The sequence below is a fragment of the Aethalodelphis obliquidens genome, unplaced genomic scaffold (assembly GCF_003676395.1).
Source record: "Aethalodelphis obliquidens isolate GAN/ISIS:26980383/991018 unplaced genomic scaffold, ASM367639v1 scaffold80, whole genome shotgun sequence".
NCBI lineage: Eukaryota > Metazoa > Chordata > Mammalia > Artiodactyla > Delphinidae > Aethalodelphis > Aethalodelphis obliquidens.
This window is the reverse complement of record NW_020838024.1, coordinates 5,315,150-5,331,964: the sequence shown is the minus strand read 5'-3', so window position 1 is coordinate 5,331,964 and position 16,815 is coordinate 5,315,150. Positions and strand designations below refer to the sequence as shown.

The 16,815-nt window shown below is 41.6% G+C and overlaps 1 protein-coding gene and 1 pseudogene across 2 annotated transcripts in view; one reads left to right on the top strand and one right to left on the bottom strand.

The window, feature by feature from the left end:
- NPR3 (natriuretic peptide receptor 3) overlaps positions 1-16,815 on the top strand; it is a 66,280-nt gene that overhangs the window by 14,412 nt on the left and 35,053 nt on the right. For both annotated transcript variants that reach the window (XM_027092655.1, XM_027092656.1), the window contains exon 3: positions 10,493-10,659. In XM_027092655.1, coding sequence (XP_026948456.1) covers positions 10,493-10,659 — 167 coding nt within the window. The remainder of the gene's footprint in view (positions 1-10,492; positions 10,660-16,815) is intronic.
- LOC113612619 (coiled-coil domain-containing protein 167-like) overlaps positions 16,082-16,815 on the bottom strand; it is an 18,481-nt pseudogene continuing 17,747 nt past the window's right edge.

Sequence of the window (16,815 nt, the reverse complement as noted above, 5' to 3'; positions counted from 1 at the left end):
CATGTATATGTATATACATAGGTATATGACTTACTATTGGCTTTATGTATGTATGACTTATTGTTGGTGATTTTTGGGACAACTTTTTAAAACTTATTTTTCCATTAGTTCAGTTTTTCTGCTTCTTGAAAACTGAATTGCATGGAGTTATACAATGTGCTCTGATACAATCTACCAAATCCTTGGTTTTTCTTTTTTCAAATTTTTAAAAATTTATTTATTTTATTTTTTAAAACTTTTTACTTTATATTGCAGTATAGTTGATTAACAATGTTGTGATAATTTCAGGTGTACAGCAAAGCGATTCAGTTATACATATACACGTGCCTATTCTTTTTCAAATTCTTTTCCCATTTAGGTTGTTACATAATATTGAGCAGAGTTCCCTGTGCTATACAGTAGGTCCTTGTTGGTTATACATTTTAAATATAGCGGTGTGTGCATGACAATCCCAAACTCGGTAACTATCCCTTCCCCCGACCCTTTCTTTCTGGTAACCATAAGTTCGTTCTCTAAGTCTGTGAGTCTGTTTCTGTTTTGTAAATAAGTTCATTTGTATCATTTCTTTTTAGATTCTGCATATAAGTGACATCATATGATATTTCTCTTTCTCTGTCTGACTTACTTCACTCAGTATGACAATCTCTAGGTCCATCCATGTTGCCGCAAATGGTATTATTTCATCCTTTTTAATGAATGAGTAATATGCCATTGTATATATGTGCCATATCTTCTTTATCCATTCCTCTGTCGATGGATATTTAGGTTGCTTCCATGTCTTGGCTATTGTAAACAGTGCTGCAATGAACATTGGGGTGCATGTATCCTTTCAGACCATGTTTTTCTCTGTATATGTGCCCAGGAGTGGGATAGAGGGATCATATGGTAGTCCTATTTTTAGTTTTTTAAGGAACCTCCATACTGTTCTCCACAGTGGCTGTACCAATTTACATTCCCACCAACGGTGTGGGAGGGTTCCCTTCTCTTCACGCACTCTCCAGCATTTATTTTTTGTAGATTTTTTGATGATAGCTGTTTTGACTGGTGTGAGGTGATATCTCACTGTAGTTTTGATTTGCATTTCTCTAGTAATTAGCGATGTTGAACGTCTTTTCATGTGCCTCTTGGCCATCTATATGTCTTCTTTGGAGAAATGTCTATTTAGGTCTTCTGCCCATGTTTTGATTGGGTTGTTTGTTTTGATGATATTAAGCCACTTGAGCTGTTTGTAAATTTTGGAGACTAATCCCTTGTTGGTCACATCATTTGCAAATATTTTCTCCCAATCTGTGGGTTGTCTTTTTGTTTTATTTATGGTTTCCTTTGCTGTGCAAAAGCTTTTGAGTTAAATTAGGTCCCATTTGTTTATTTTTGTTTTTATTTCCATTACTCTGGGAGACAGATCAGAAAAAATCTTGCTGCAGTTTATGTCAGAGAGTGTTCTGCCTATGTTTTCTCTAAGAATTTTATAGTGTTCAGTCTTACATTTAGGTCTTTAATCCATTTTGAGCTTATTTTTGTGTATGGTGTTAAAGAGTGTTCTAATTTCATTTTTTTTACATGTAGCTGTCCAGTTTTCCCAGCACCATTTATTAAAGAGACTGTCTTTCCCCCATTGTATAGTCTTGACTTCTTTGTTGTAGATTAATTGACCATAGGAGTGTGGGTTTATTTCTGGGCTTTCTATCCTATGCCATTGATCTATATTTCTATTTTTGTGCCAGTACCATACTGTTTTTTTAAAAAATTTATTTATTTTTGGCTGCATTGGTTCTTCGTTGCTGTGCGTGGGCTTTCTCTATTGTGGTGAGTTGGGGCTACTCTTCGTTGCAGTGTGCAGGTTTCTGATCACGGTGGCTTCTTTTGTTGTGGAGCATGGGCTCTAGGCTCACGGGCTCAGTAGTTGTGACTTGCAGGCTATAGAGCACAGGCTCAGTTGTGGCGCATGGGCTTAGTTGCTCCACGGTATGTGGGATCTTCCCGGACCAGGGCTCGAACCCGTGTCCCCTGTATTGGCAGGCGGATTCTTAATGACTGTGCCACCAGGGAAGCCCAGTACCATACTGTTTTGATGACTATAGCTTTGTAATATAGTCTGAAGTCAGGAAGCCTGATTCCTCCAGCTCCATTTTCTTTCTCAAGATTGCTTTAGCTGTTCAGGGTCTTTTGTGTCTCCATAAACATTTTAACATTTTTTTGTTCTAGTTCTGTGAAAAATGCTATTGGTAATTTGATAGGGATTGCATTGAATCTGCAGACTCCCTTGGGTAGTATCGTCATTTTGACAGTATGGATTCTTCCAATCCAAGAACATGGTATATCTTTCCATCTGTTTGTGTCTTCTTTGATTTCTTTCATCAGCATCTTATAGTTTTCAGAGTTCAGGTCTTTTGTCACCTTAGGTAGGTTTATTCCTAAGTATTTTATTCTTTTTGATGTGATGGTAAGTGGGATTGTTTCTTGAATTTCTCTTTCTGATCTTTTGTTGTTAGTGTATAGGAATGCAACAGATTTCTGTGTATTAATTAATTTTGTAACCTGCAAATTTACCAAATTCATTGATGAGCTCTAGTAGTTTTCTGGTACCATCTTTGGGATTTTCTACATATAGTATCATGTCATCTGCAAACAGTGACAGTTTAACTTTTCTTTTCCAATTTGGATTCCTTTTATTTCTTTTTCTTCTCTGATTGCCATAGCTAGGACTTCCAAAATTATGTTGAATAAAAGTAGCAAGAGTGGACATCCTTGTCTTGTTCCTGATCTTAGAGGAAATGCTTTCAGCTTTTCTCCATTGAGTATGATATTAACTGTAGTTTTGTCATATATGGCTTTTATTATGTTGAGGTATATTCCCTTTGTGCCCGCTTTCTATAGAGTTTTTATCATAAATGGGGCTGGATTTTGTCAAAAACTTTTTCTGCATCTATTGCGATGCTCATATGGTTTTTATTCTTCAATTTGTTGATGTGGTGTATCACACTGATTGATTTGTGGATTTTGAAAAATCCTTGCATCCCTGGGATAAATCCCACTTGATCATGGTACATGATCCTTTTAGTGTATTGTTGGATTCAGATGGCTAGTATTTTGTTGAGGATTTTTGCATCTATGTTCATCAGTGATATTGGCCTGTAATTTTCTTTTTTTGTGACATTTTTGTCTGGTTTTGGTATCAGGGTGATGGTGAGCTCATAGAATGAGTTTGGGAGTTTTCCTTCCCCTGCAATTTTTTGGAACAGTTTCAGAAGGATAGGTATTAGCTCTTCTTTAAATGTTTGATAGAATTCGCCTGTGAAGCCATCAGGTCCTGGGCTTTTGTTTGTTGGGAGTTTTTAAATAACAGTTTCAATTTCAGTGCTTGTGACTGGTCTGGTCATATTTCTGTTCTTCCTGGTTCAGTCTTGGGAGATTGTACCTTTCTTAGAATTTGTCCATTTCTTCCATGTTGTCCATTTTATTGGCATACAGTTGCTTACAGTAGTGTCTCATGATCCTTTGTATTTCTGTGGTGTCAGGGTTTTTCTGATTATATCCCCTTTCTTTTCCCTTTTACAGCCTGGTTGCTTAGGCTTTGCACTCGGCTGTCAGCCTGCCTGAGAGTCTGTGCCATGTACTAGCTCTTGGCAAACTGACATAACCCTGCCCTTCCCCTGCAAGTCTTAGTTTCTTCTAATGATAATAATAGTACTTATCTCATGGCATCAGGCTGAGTAATAACTGAGGTGGTGTATGTGAGAGAAACAGAAAACTGCTTGGAACATGATGAGTGCTTAGTAAATGTTCACTATGTTTACTATTAATTTTAGTTTACTTTGACCATTACATATAGTACTTTAAAAGTGATAAGTTTGTACATTTTCTTGTGGTGCAGTTATATAGCTTGATTTAGGCCATACTTTTTTTTGTGTGTGTGTGGTATGTGGGCCTCTCACTGTTGTGGCCTCTCCCGTTGCGGAGCACAGGCTCCGGGCGCGCAGGCTCAGCGGCCATGGCTCACGGGCCCAGCCGCTCTGTGGCATGTGGGATCTTCCCGGACCGGGGCACAAACCCGTGTCCCCTGCATCGGCAGGCGGACTCTCAACCACTGCACCACCAGGGAAGCCCTAGGCCATACATTTTTTTGTTACCAAATTAGTCAACTTTTATCTAGTACATCCTAAGGACCTGGGTGCATTAGGAATTATATCTGCCTGCAAATAACCAAGACTTCCAGCTATAGTAATTTAAACAAATGTAGAGGTTTATTCTCTCAACTGTAAGAAGTGCAGAGGTGGGCAGTCCGGGGCAGAATGATGGTTCCATAATGTCATCAGGGACCCAAGCTTCTTCTTGTTTTCTACTCCCTCAATCCTAGTGAATGGCATCCATCCTCAAGATCATGAGATAGTGGCTAGGATTCCAGGGATTGTGTCTTAATTCTAGGCAAGACAGAAGGGGAAAGATGAGAGGCAAAAAGAGATCCTTTTCAGTTGACTCAGTTCTGTTTGAAGGGCTCTCTGGAAGCCCCACTCATTAACTTTCGCTTGCGTATCATTTGCTACCCGTGGTTGGGAGGGGGGCCAGGAAATGTGTGCTTTTAGCTGGGCTCACTGCTACCCCACATCAATTCAAGAATCTGTTACTAAGGGAGTAACAGAGAGAATGGATGGGAGAATGGATGTAGGGAGGTTTGCCGCAGACCCTGAAGCACTTTTCCTCTTCAGAGTAGAAGCAGTAAATAGAATCTTATGGCAGGCACAGTGACCTAGACCAAGGTTCTGGTGTCTGTCACTCATAAAGGACTTTCTCTGAGATTTTTATACTCTAAGAATCAGATATATTATCCTGAAAATTTCTCCAACATCCTCTTCTCCCTGTGCTTCCTCACATCAAAGTCTACACCAGTTCTAGAAAAAGGCTCTGTTTTAAATAATACTTGAGATTGGTTTTTTAAGAAAACATATTGATAGCGTGTCCATATTTACTGATTATTAGATTGTCTTGGTGAGCACTCAGAAAAATTCTCAGATCTGCCCCAATTATATTGTTACAGGAGTTCTGAATGTATTATGAGGGAATTCAAGTGATGGAAAATAAGATTGAAAGGATAGGTTTTAAAAAAATCCAGAGTGAAGATGATATATATTGCGCTGCAGGGTTTTGAATAGCACCTGTTGGCATTTTCATTCGCTGGCATTATGTTCTTTGGATGTAAGTTAGGTGGAAAGTCATTTCGCAATCTTGTCTGGGACTGTAAGGTTATTGTAGAGCTTTCCTGACTTCCTGAGAACACAGAAGCACTCAGTAAGGTGAGGATGGGAGAATTCCAGGGCTGGTCATGCACATAAATTACTTGACTCGCTAAAAGTAGAAAAATGGCAGAAAAACTGGGGAAGGGTTGGATTTATATTTTGCTATTAAAGTGATATATTCCTGTTATAGTCAGTTTAGGGTAATGAGAAAAGAGAAGGAATTCTCACACAGTCTTTCAACTGTAAGAGTTGTTAAACCACGTTTAGACACTTCTTCCTCTGATCTTTCTTCCTCTGTTACTTTTATTTTTAACATTCTTGTCCTCCACTGAATTTGAAGTTTTAAATCTTAGAACACACCAAACTTTGATGAGATGAATGAAGAGCAGGCACCGCACTGGAGTTTGGAGGCTGGCTTGCGTTTGAATCCTGCTTCTACTTATTAACCAAGTGACTTCGGGCATGTTAATCTCCTTGAGCCTCAGTTTCCTTATCTGTAAGATGGGGATCATACTTAAATATTCCTCATAGAGTTTTCATTAGGATTAAAAAATGAAATGCTCCAGGCAAAGCCATTCACAATGGCATCGCTCAGTAAGTGGTGCTGTTATCACTGATGGGAGAATCTGGACCAGCCTCGCTCAAGGCAAGCAGGTAACTCCTGGGTATTTGGAGAGGTTGGGGTGAGGCAGGGTGGCCAATCCTTTTGTCTCACTTAATTGGCTTCCAGAGGGCAAGAGCCACGTACTCTGCAGCCAGCCCAGGTGTACTCCAGGCATCATTTTTTGGATGTAGTCTGTGATGTCTCAGCTCCGTCATTCAGCGCACATTTACCGAAGGCTTTCTATGTGCTGGGTCCTCGGTAAGTACTGAGAGCTACAGGATGACGCAGTTATCCCAGTACTGCCGGCTCTCGCCAGCTCCCTGGCCGCAGGACTGCCAAGCACAGGGCTTGGTGCTGAACAGGTTATTTCCTCTTTCACAAATATTCTGTACGCTTCTCACTCTAAATGTGAGCTTGGGGCTCCATGATGTTTAAAACCAAACCAAACAAAGAAAGCAAATTCACTTTCCCTTATTCCTGAAGCAACTGCAAGCATCACCTTCTCTGCCCTACTTCTCATTAGCCGACTTCTTTCTCCTCTTCTTAATCCCTTGTTCAGGACCATTGTAAGAGTATGACAACAAGACCCACCACTCCTCTGAGAGTGTTAGGTCGCCGCTGACCCTCTCATCACCAAAGCCATCAGCCTTAGTGCAGACTGTGCCTACATGCCTCTAAATCAGTGTTGTCCAGGGGAACTTTCTATGATGCTGGCTGTGTCCTACTGTGTTGCCCAGTACAGGAGCCACTGGCCACATGTGACTATTGCACATTTAAAATGTGGCCAGTGCGAGTGAGAAACTGAAATTTTATTTAATCTTGAGTAATTGAAATGTAAGCAGTCACCCATGGAGCTAGTGGCTTCTACAGTAGAGCTATATACAGCTCTAGTCCTTGCCATACTGTTTCCGCCCATTTCTTTCCGGAAACCCTGTTTTTCTTAGCTTTGGTGGTACAGCATTCTTCGGGCTTTCTCTTAGCTCTTCTGTCTCCTTTTAGTCCTTTGCCCACTAAAAACAGCGTCCCCAAAGTGTGTGTGCTCACCCTCCGCCCTCTGCTTCTGGGTACTAAGTATAAGACATATGGACGTGACAGCCAGCATCCTCTCTAGCCCTCACTTCTCTTGCTGGCTTCAGACCCCTCTTTCCAACCCCAGCCTGGTGCTGCCCCTTGGGTGCTCTGTAGTCAGTCACCTTGGATTGACCATGACCCTAACTGAAATCACTGTCATTTCTGTGTCCACGTAACCCCTCCTCCTCCCTCTGGCTCTGCTATTTCTTCTGACAACCATTTGCTTTTCCCCTCTGGCATCACTGGTGACGCGCGTCCCTCTCGGCTGTCGTTCACTCCCTCACTCTTGTAGAGTCTTCAGATTCCTCTTGCACAGCCCTCTGCATTCATTCTCAAGGGCCCTCCCTCTTTTTATGATTATAAAAGCAGTAAATATACTGCTGAAAATTTGCTAAAGTCAGAAAAACACATAAAAAAAGAAAAGAAAAGAAAAGATGCCTGTAATTCTAACCACCTGGAGAGCCATGTTCAATTTTTGGGGGGGGGTGTGACTTCCCACATATAACCTCTGGTAACCCCTTGCCTGGGTTACTGTGGCTGTGAACCCTCAGCGTCTCCCAGTCTAATCCATTGCTATTTCCCAAGGCATGAGTCTGATCATGTCATTCTTCTGTTCTGCTCGTAGATCTCCAGAGGCACCCAGTGTCTGCTGAATTAAACTTGTCCCCACTGATGGGGCATCATGCCAAGCCGACCTCTGCTTTTCCTAGGGTTCAGTGGCCCTGAGAGGTTACTGACACAGTACAATAAGAAACACACACAAAGCAGGAAGTCATAGTATCGGTTATGGTTGTGACTAGATACCTATTTAGTTTGGCTTACATTTACTAAGCACTTTTGTTTCCACTCTTCTTTCTTTCTTTTTTAAAATTTTTGTTTGTTTTTATTTTTTGGCCGTGCCACACGGTAGTGTGGGATCTTAGTTCCTCGACCAGGGATTCAAACCCATGCCCCCTGACCACTGGACCGCCAGGGAAGTCCCTTCTTTTTTTCTAGAAAACGAAACCCCAAGATCATTACCTTTTAGATTGTGGTAGACAGATTTATTGTACTGTATTTCACTTCTTTCAAGATTAAAAAAAAAAGTTTTTTCCATATTAGTAACTAAGATAGTTGCTGTTTCCAGTTCTATGTGAATTACACAGCATAATACCCTATAGGGTTATTTCCTTTCTTGTGCCCGGAGGGTTCTCTTACTCAAAGCCGAGAAACTCTGACCCTCATTGCCTAAGAAACACCATTCCTGCTGATTCTTGATACCTCGAGTCAATTAAAAAAGAATCAATACATGTGGATTGCACACCTAGAAGAAATGGGTTCCTTCATGGGTTGAAGATGGACATTCTTAGAATTTGGGGTCTTGCTGGCAAATGGATTTGGCCTCTTGACAGAAGGCTGCGTTGTCCATGTCTTCAGCACCCAGAGGGGTTGGCCCTGGCGGATGACAGTGTCACACAGCTCACTTGCCCTCTGAGCAAGCGCCGGCATAGCTGTGGCCTCCCTGGGGTTTGGGAGGTTTCATAGTGGAGGAGGAGGACTTCATCAAGTTTTGTTCAGTGGCTTGAAATTTACTCTTGTGCTCATTGCGAATGGATCGAGCCCTTAATGAATTCTGTCCTTGACTCTGTCTTATTTATCTTTTAACAGCTCCCTGGCACATACTAAGCAATTAATAAATGGCTGCTATTTTTAGGATTATGATTAAACAGATGCCTCCACAAACAAATTCTTCGTCTCTGCCTTTTCTCATGCTCCAGACAGAGGTTCCCAGCTGCCCACTGGATGTCATGCACATTTGCACCTCTGCCCGTGCCGTAGATTCTGCCAAGCATGCTTTTCCATCCCCTTCTCCTCTTATTAAAATCCTATTCACACATTTAGGGCCAGGCTGATGCCTCCTCCTGGCATGAAATTTCCCTCTTTGGAGCTGGTTACCTCTTCCTCTGTACTCTGCGTGGTTTCCATGTACCACCGCCCGCCCCGCATAGTAAGCTAACTGTTACCCTGTAATGACTTCACGTGTTTACATGCCCATCTCTAAATTCCCCTCTTGAAGTGGTGGAGACTGTTCAAAACATTTATGGTGCCCACTGTGCTGGCTGTCACAGAAACTTGCACGTAGTTCAGTTAATCCATGTTTGTCTGATTTAAGCTATGATAGAAATTCCAAAACCACCAGCTCCTAACTGAACTTTTTCTGTAAGAGTAGAGCAAGGGCCATGGAGCCCTGGCTGCACATTCCAGAAGCATCTTCTCTTAGCCGCTGGGCTCTGGGCATCTGCACTGGACTCTGGGCTCAGGGCAAACAAATGACTGTGATGTTGGACTCCAGCTGGTTGAATGCCTTGTTGTATTTGCAGAGATCTCAAGAACTCATAATGATAATTCACAGAATTATTATTATTATGGTCAAAAGTTAGAGGTCTATGTTTCCTTTTGGGGTCCTGCAAGCCACATGTTTTCTCAAAAATGAAATAAGAAAGAGAAGAGGAATGATTCTTATCCATGTAATTTGCCTTTGCTTTTGTGAAAGGGAGAGCTGTGAAGCAGCGGGGTACCCAGCTTCTGAATGCCTCAGTTTCCTCATCTGTAAAATAGAGAGGATAATTGTACCCACAGTCACGGGATCTTGTGAGGATTAAATGAGTTTATAAATATAAAGTGTTCAATAACTAAGCTTTTACTATAATATATATATATACATATATATATATATATATACACTCAATAAATGTTAGCAATTTTTATTTTATTACTATTGATGCACAGATCGACTTGTCCAATAAATAATCTTTTTGATGTTGCCAGCACTAGAGAGATATAAATCCTCAAGTTCACCTAAGCTACTTTTCAGTCTGAAGAGATTCGAGAAACATTTCAAGAAATATCAATAATCTCAAACCTTTTTTTTTTTTTTTTTGCGGTACGCGGTCCTCTCACTGTTGGGGTCTCTCCCGTTGCGGAGCACAGGCTCCGGACGCGCAAGCTCAGCGGCCATGGCTCACGGGCCCAGCCGCTCCGCGGCATGTGGGATCTTCCCCGACCGGGGCACGAACCTGCGTCCCCTGCATCAGCAGGCGGACTCTCAACCACTGCGCCACCAGGGAAGCCCTCAAACCTTTTCCTTTTAGCACCAACTTTATAATACTCGTGTTGTCGTACGTAGCCATCCCTGCCTTCCACATCTACATAGTGTCGGGTTTACTGTAGCGCAGTAACATCTTGGTTGACCTCCACAGTTGATTAAAAAATATTAAAAACTAAGTGTGAATGGAAAGGAATAGACCTATTGCTTACTCCTGCAGTGCTGCAATTCTTGGGGGCTGAAAATTAGTTACAGGGTTATTATAAGGCAATGAACCCAACAGTGCTTTTGTTTCTGCCTCACATTTCAAAGGAACACGTGTTCTTCTCCTTTGAGGATCTTGACATTGTCACTTTCTATCCAAGTGCAAAACTGTGACAATACCTCCTGCCCCAGCCACCAAAAGAAACATGTAGAGACACTTCGCAGTTGGAAAGGGAGAATGGCCCCTTTATGGTGACTGGCTTGGAATTGTAAATATTTTTCCTTCTCCCGTAGGAGATGGCTCATGGAAGAGAGGAGACAAACACGACTTTGAAGCTAAGCAGGCGTACTCATCCCTCCAAACAATCACTCTACTGAGGACAGTGAAACCTGAGTTTGAGAAGTTTTCCATGGAGGTGAAAAGTTCTGTTGAGAAGCAAGGGCTCAGTGAGGAGGATTACGTAAGTAACTGATTATGAGTCTAGACCTTCGCATCCTGAAAACAGTCTTCGAATTAAATCAGGTGTGATAAAGCGTCCTGTTCTGAACCATTCCTAGGTTCTCGTCTGAATGTCACTCTTGCTTCCTGTGTTTTTTTTTTTTTTTTTTTCTGGCCAGCTCTCCTCCCTCCTCCCCACCAGGCGCCCATCACCCCATGCTTCACTTACACTTTGCCCGCTGCTGAAGGAAGGGAAATTGCTTTCTGTGGGTACTTGTGGTCATGCTGAGCAGAGATCTGGAGACTTCCATCACCTATTCTGCTAGGAGCGTGTTGGGGGAGAAGACGGATGAAGGATTGCCAAAGTTTTGCATGCCTGATTTTTCCAGAGCTTGGTGAGGAAGGTATTTTGGATTTTTAGAAGGCTCCTTCTTTTGGCAATCTGTCTTAGCTTCGTGGCCAGTCTGCTTCTCTCTTTTGTGGCCGTGTTGTCGCCTCCTTCTGCTGCAGGCTGTTCCCTACTGAAGTATTCCAGAGTGTCGCACACCATTAGTGAGGTTGTTACTCATGCCTCTTCCAAGAGTGGACTGGAGTCAGGAGCTCAGGCCAGGCTCAGGATTAAGTAGAGGGACACCTAGCTGTGTGATCTGGGGCAGATTCCTCAGTCTCCCTCATTCAGATGAGGATGGGAGGGTTACAGATAATCTAGCTGAAGTCTTTAGCACTGTCAGGTCAAAAAGTTGGAACTCAACGAATGGTGCCTCTTTTGTACTATTGTTATAAGATCATGCCTATCTTTATAGGAATTTGCTACCAAATGACATACAAAGTGTCTTATAAACATGCATTAATGTCTTAAATGCGATTTATATATTATACACGTATCATTTAAAATACCTTTTGACTTTCTAAATTAACACTGTCTTCTAGATATGTAATGTGAGCCACAAATGTAATTAAAAAGTTTTTAGTAGCCACATTAGAAAAAGTTAAAAAAAACAGATGAAATTAATTTTAATAATACATTTTATTTCACTTAAATAGAAAAAAATCATTTCAACATTTGATCAATGTAAAATTATGACTGAGATTGTATATATTTTTTTCTTGTATGACGTCTTTGAAATCCAGTGTGTATTTTACCCTTACAGAGTATCTTAATTCAGTTCAAGTGCTCAGTAGCAATAAGTGGCCAGTGGCTGTCATGTTGGACAGGGTGTTCTTAATTATGAAAGAAGTAGAGCCCAAGTTTGCAGAAACCTATGATGGTATTGTCATCATCCGAATCTTTTGCCTCAGGAATGTGAAAGGACACAAAGGACATTGTAGTTCTCTTCAGTAGTTCTGCCAGAGGTGGCCTGTGTCAATATTGAAAACATCCAAGTCTTATACCTATGCCACTGTATGTTACTTTACTTTACTGGGTTCATATTAATTTTCTGGTTTAAAAACTCAGAAATGGTGTCCTTTTGTCTAACCTCTTTCCTAAGGTTGTTGAAGTTCAAGTATTTCAGTACAGGTCGTCCAACATGATGATACTTAGTGGGCAAAAGTTGGCATTCCATTGCACTATCAGGTACATCTTCTTGGTCATTAGTTATCCTGTGTTCAGAATGTTAAATCTTATTTTAATGGTAGTCTAGGCAAAATCTCCCTGGAAGGTGTACCTACTCCAAAGACCCATAACACATTCCAAATCCAATACTGCTGCTTTAGAGATTATTTGTAGTTGTAGATTACAATATCGCTTCCCTCTGATGGTGGGATCATTAAAACGGATTTTATACATAAATAAAAATGATAATGTAGAAATTGGAGCTCCTCATAATGACTTATTCTGTCTTTCGTAGTTATGTGTGTTTTAGCTGTGCTCTTTTGAGTGCCACTGCAGCCGTTTATCAGGTTAGGTTAGACAGGTGGTTGTGGTGAGTATCGCGGAAGAGGGAGATACGGGGCCTCGCGGAGGCTAGAGCTTGATCTCCTGCAGCGGGAGATGCTGGAGCAGAGTAACAAGGCTTGGTGGTCTTCATCCTAAGCCTCAGCTCTTTCCTCATTCTTGCTGCTTCTCATGGGTTGAGACAACTCATGGGTTGACTCATCTGCTTAGAATTTCTGTTAGTGACACCCATCGTGAGCTCTTCAGTCCTTGTTACTGGATCTCAAATCCAGCAACTTTGGTGGACTCTATTCTAAAGTTTTACCATGCATTTTCTAAACAACCACAAGACCTGTGAACAGTAACAGTTTTGTTTCTTTTCAGTTCTTCTTTTAAGTATGCTTAATTAAGAGATATTTAATTACATTGTCTATTAAATTAAGTATAATTAATTAAATTAAAACTTTTAATGATACTGGCTAGGATCCCAATACAGTATTGAATATAAGTAGTGGTAGTGGGCATCCTTGCCTTGTTCTGAACTTTAAAGTGAACAGCATGTAACAGATTTCATATCTGTTCACATCACCATTTAAGTGTGATGTTTACTGTGGGGTTTTGGGGAAAGAGTCTTTATTAGATGTGGAAGTTCTCTTTTATTTGTTTTTATTTGTTGGTGAGGTTCTGTTCTGACAAAATGATACCCTTTATTAGGATAACTGAAACAAAAATAGCACAGAAAACATAAAGATTCACATAATGTAGATTAGGAAAGGATCTGGACACAGGTTTTTTCTTAATTGAAGTATAGCGGATTTACAATGTTGTGTTAATTTCTGCTGTACAGCAAAGTGATTCAGTTATACATATATATATTCTTTTTCATGTTCTTTTCCATTATGGTTTATCACAGGATATTGAATATAGTTCCCTGTGCCATACAGTAAGACCTTGTTGTTTATCCATCCTATATATACTAGTTTGCATCTGCTAACCCCAAACTCCCACTCCATCCCTCCCCCAACCCCCTCCCCCTTGGCAACCACATTTCTGTTCTCTATGTCAGGACACAGCTTTTGATTGTAGGCATTGTAAACTAAATGATATCCTTGACCCCATGTCATGTATGCTAGTATCACAGTCATCAGATTAGCATGTGGTTGGCGTCTTTGGAAAGCTTGGGATCTTCTCAAGATGCAAAAATTTGGAGCTTAAAAAATTTTATAAGGCTATACTGAAACATTAGAAGGATGGAATGGCAATGGTATTTTTTAATAAAATTATTATTATATATTTTAAATTTACCAAATTTTGTTATTAATGTTGCTTTGTTTCTCCCCCTCTCTTGTTCTCTCTCTCCTTCTCTCTTTCTCCCTACCTTCATCTCCAACTCTTGCCTTCTCTTTTTTTAAAGTGACTTTTTAACTGAGATGAGTGCAAATTTACATGCAGTTTTAAGATGCAATATGGAGACATTCCTCGTATATAGTGCCTAGTTTTCCCCAGTGGTAACATTTTGGAAAACTATATGTAAGATCACAACCAGGATATTGACACTGATACAATGCACTAATTTTACTCACATTTCCTCAATTTTGTTTGTACTTATGTGTGTATGTGCATGTGTGTGGGTATTCAGTTCTGTGGAATTTTATCACCTGTGTAGGTTGGGGTGTTTGAATATTATCAAATGCGTTTTCTATATCTATTGAAATAATCAGATTTTTTCTTTATTCTGTTATAATGTGGTGAGTTGCATTACCAGGGATTTCCCCCTGAACCCCAGTTTTATTGAGATATAACTGACATATAACATTGTATAAGTGTAAGTACAACATAAGGATTTGATATTTGTATATTTTGAGAAATGATCATCACAATAAGTTTGGTTAACATTGATCATCTCACATAGTTACAAACAAATTTTTTTTCTGGTGATGAGAACTATAAAAATCTACTATCTTAGTAACTTTCAAATATACAATACAGTATTGTTGACTATGGTCATCTTGCTGTACATCTCATCCCCGGAATGTATTGATATTTATCTTATAATGGGACATTTGTATCTTTGAACCACCTTCATTACTAGAGTTTTCTAACTTTAATAACCTCTGCACTCCTGGAATAACTCTGCTCTCTCTCTATACCAAGTCTTAAACTCCTCTATTTCCCAGTTCATATCTTGGAGAATATAATTGTGGTTGAACCTGTACAAGTTTGCCTTGGTGGAGATTTCCATGCTGGGTTGTCTCGAAGGCTATTGGCAGCCTGTAGATTAGGCTCTCTAGGTTGGAAGTCCACTCCTGTGTCACTCATCTCTGGTGGGTAGTTGGGCGGGTACACGTGTGCGATGCGATGGAAAATAGGATTGCTTAGGGCTGGGCTATCATTGGGGCTCTGGGTGTTGCATGTACTGTAATTGTCTCATTATTACCACATGTATCTATGACAGTGTCTCCGCCATTCCTATGGGTACTATAATAGTATTTTTAAAAGTATATTTGTCCTTTTACTAGTGAACCTGGTGGAAACCTTATCTATTCTGATGCATCATCTTTTAATAGGGCCCATTATATTGGGAGATGGTATAGCCTGATGGTGAAGTGTGCAGGCGTGGGGTTTCACAGACCTAGCTCTGCGTCTTACTGTTTTGGTCTTGAGCATGTTTCTGAAACTGTGCCTTAGTTTACTGACTCTAAAATGGGGATAAATAATTTTTAACTGACAAGGTCACTGAAAGAACTCAAGCATTGTATATAAATAATATTGAACACAATGCCAAGCACTAAGTAAATATTCAATACACGGTAGCCATGATTTCTCTTACTTTTGTTTCTCATATTCCAGGCCAACGTAACCAATGTTTATGAGGCTTCTGCATGTCAGTGTTCTCCCCAGCACCCCTGCTCATCCTTCAGAAGTTAACTCAAACACCACTCTCTCAGGATGTCTTTTCCTGACACTCCAGACGAGTCTCACACACTCTGCTCCTTTCTATCATAGCATGCCTCTCTGGTTGTAACCACATGTCTATGTGTGGGATTTTTTTAAGTTAACGTTGGCCTCTTTTGCCAGACATGAGAGCAGCAACCATGTCTGTTTCTGTTCACTCTTGCATCCCCCTTACTGTATGCTCAGCACATAGGACGCAGCCGATAAATGTAATCTATTATTATTATGCTTATTATTTGGGGTTATTACTGGACCAGAAGACATCAAATCCAAGCCCCTTCCTGTACGGTGGTGAAAACTGAGGCCCAGGGAGGTGAGGTGGCTTTTCCAAATGTAACCGCTATATTGCAGTCAGTACAACAATGCTGGGTGGTGACAGAGTCCTGTGCTTAGACCTTATCAGGTACACAAAGCCAGGAGTTCAGATCCACTTATACTGTGGGAGATGGTACTGGGGGGTAGTAATGGGTTTTTACAGTGGGGATTCTGAAGACCTTCTAGTGGGCGGCATCAGAAATCTGAAGTTAGAAGTAAAGCCCCACTGGAGAGGCCGTCAGATATCAGTGGGACTCCCAGCGTGGCTCAGACAAGTGCTTGCCGTGTCTGTCTAGCCTCCTCTGGTGGGGTTTTGTCTTGCAGCCAGGGTGGTCTTTACTGCCTTTCCCTTGGGCTAAGCCAGCACAAAGTCCTCCTGGAGACTCAAGCCCCACAGCAGGAACAGGAGGCGAGAGGGGCTGGGCCGACAGGAAGCCCTGCTGCGATGTCTGGGTCAGGCAGAAATGGCCCTTGTACCTTGGCCCTCTTGAGGTTTGACGGGCCTGCTTGGCCGTGACCACGGCGCTGAGGGGAAGCCTGTGCTGACTGGAGAAATCTCAGGTTCACAGGGTCCAGTAGGCGTCGATGAGGGTCCGAAGGAGGAAGATGGCCACCGACAGCAGCATGTTTTCCGGTTCTCCTGCCGAAGCAGCTGCAGCTCCTTCTCATAGTCGGAGGCTTTGTTCATCGGGCTGCTTTTCTCCTTCTCCAGAAACCTCCTGGCCTCTGAGCCCAGCTCCGCCCCGTAGAGCCTGGAGTTCACAGCCTCCAGGTCCCTCCGACGTGACAGCTTCTTCTCCAGCCCATCGATCTCTAGAGCGATGCCCAGATTCTCCAGCTTCTTTTTTTTTTTTTTTTTTTTTTTTGCGGTACGCGGGCCTGTCACTGCCGCGGCCTCTCCCAGTGCGGAGCACAGGCTCCGGATGCGCCGGCTCAGCGGCCATGGCTCACTGGCCCATCCGCTCTGCGGCACATGGGATCCTCTCAGACCGGGGCACGAACCCATGTCCCCTGCATCGGCAGGCGGACCCT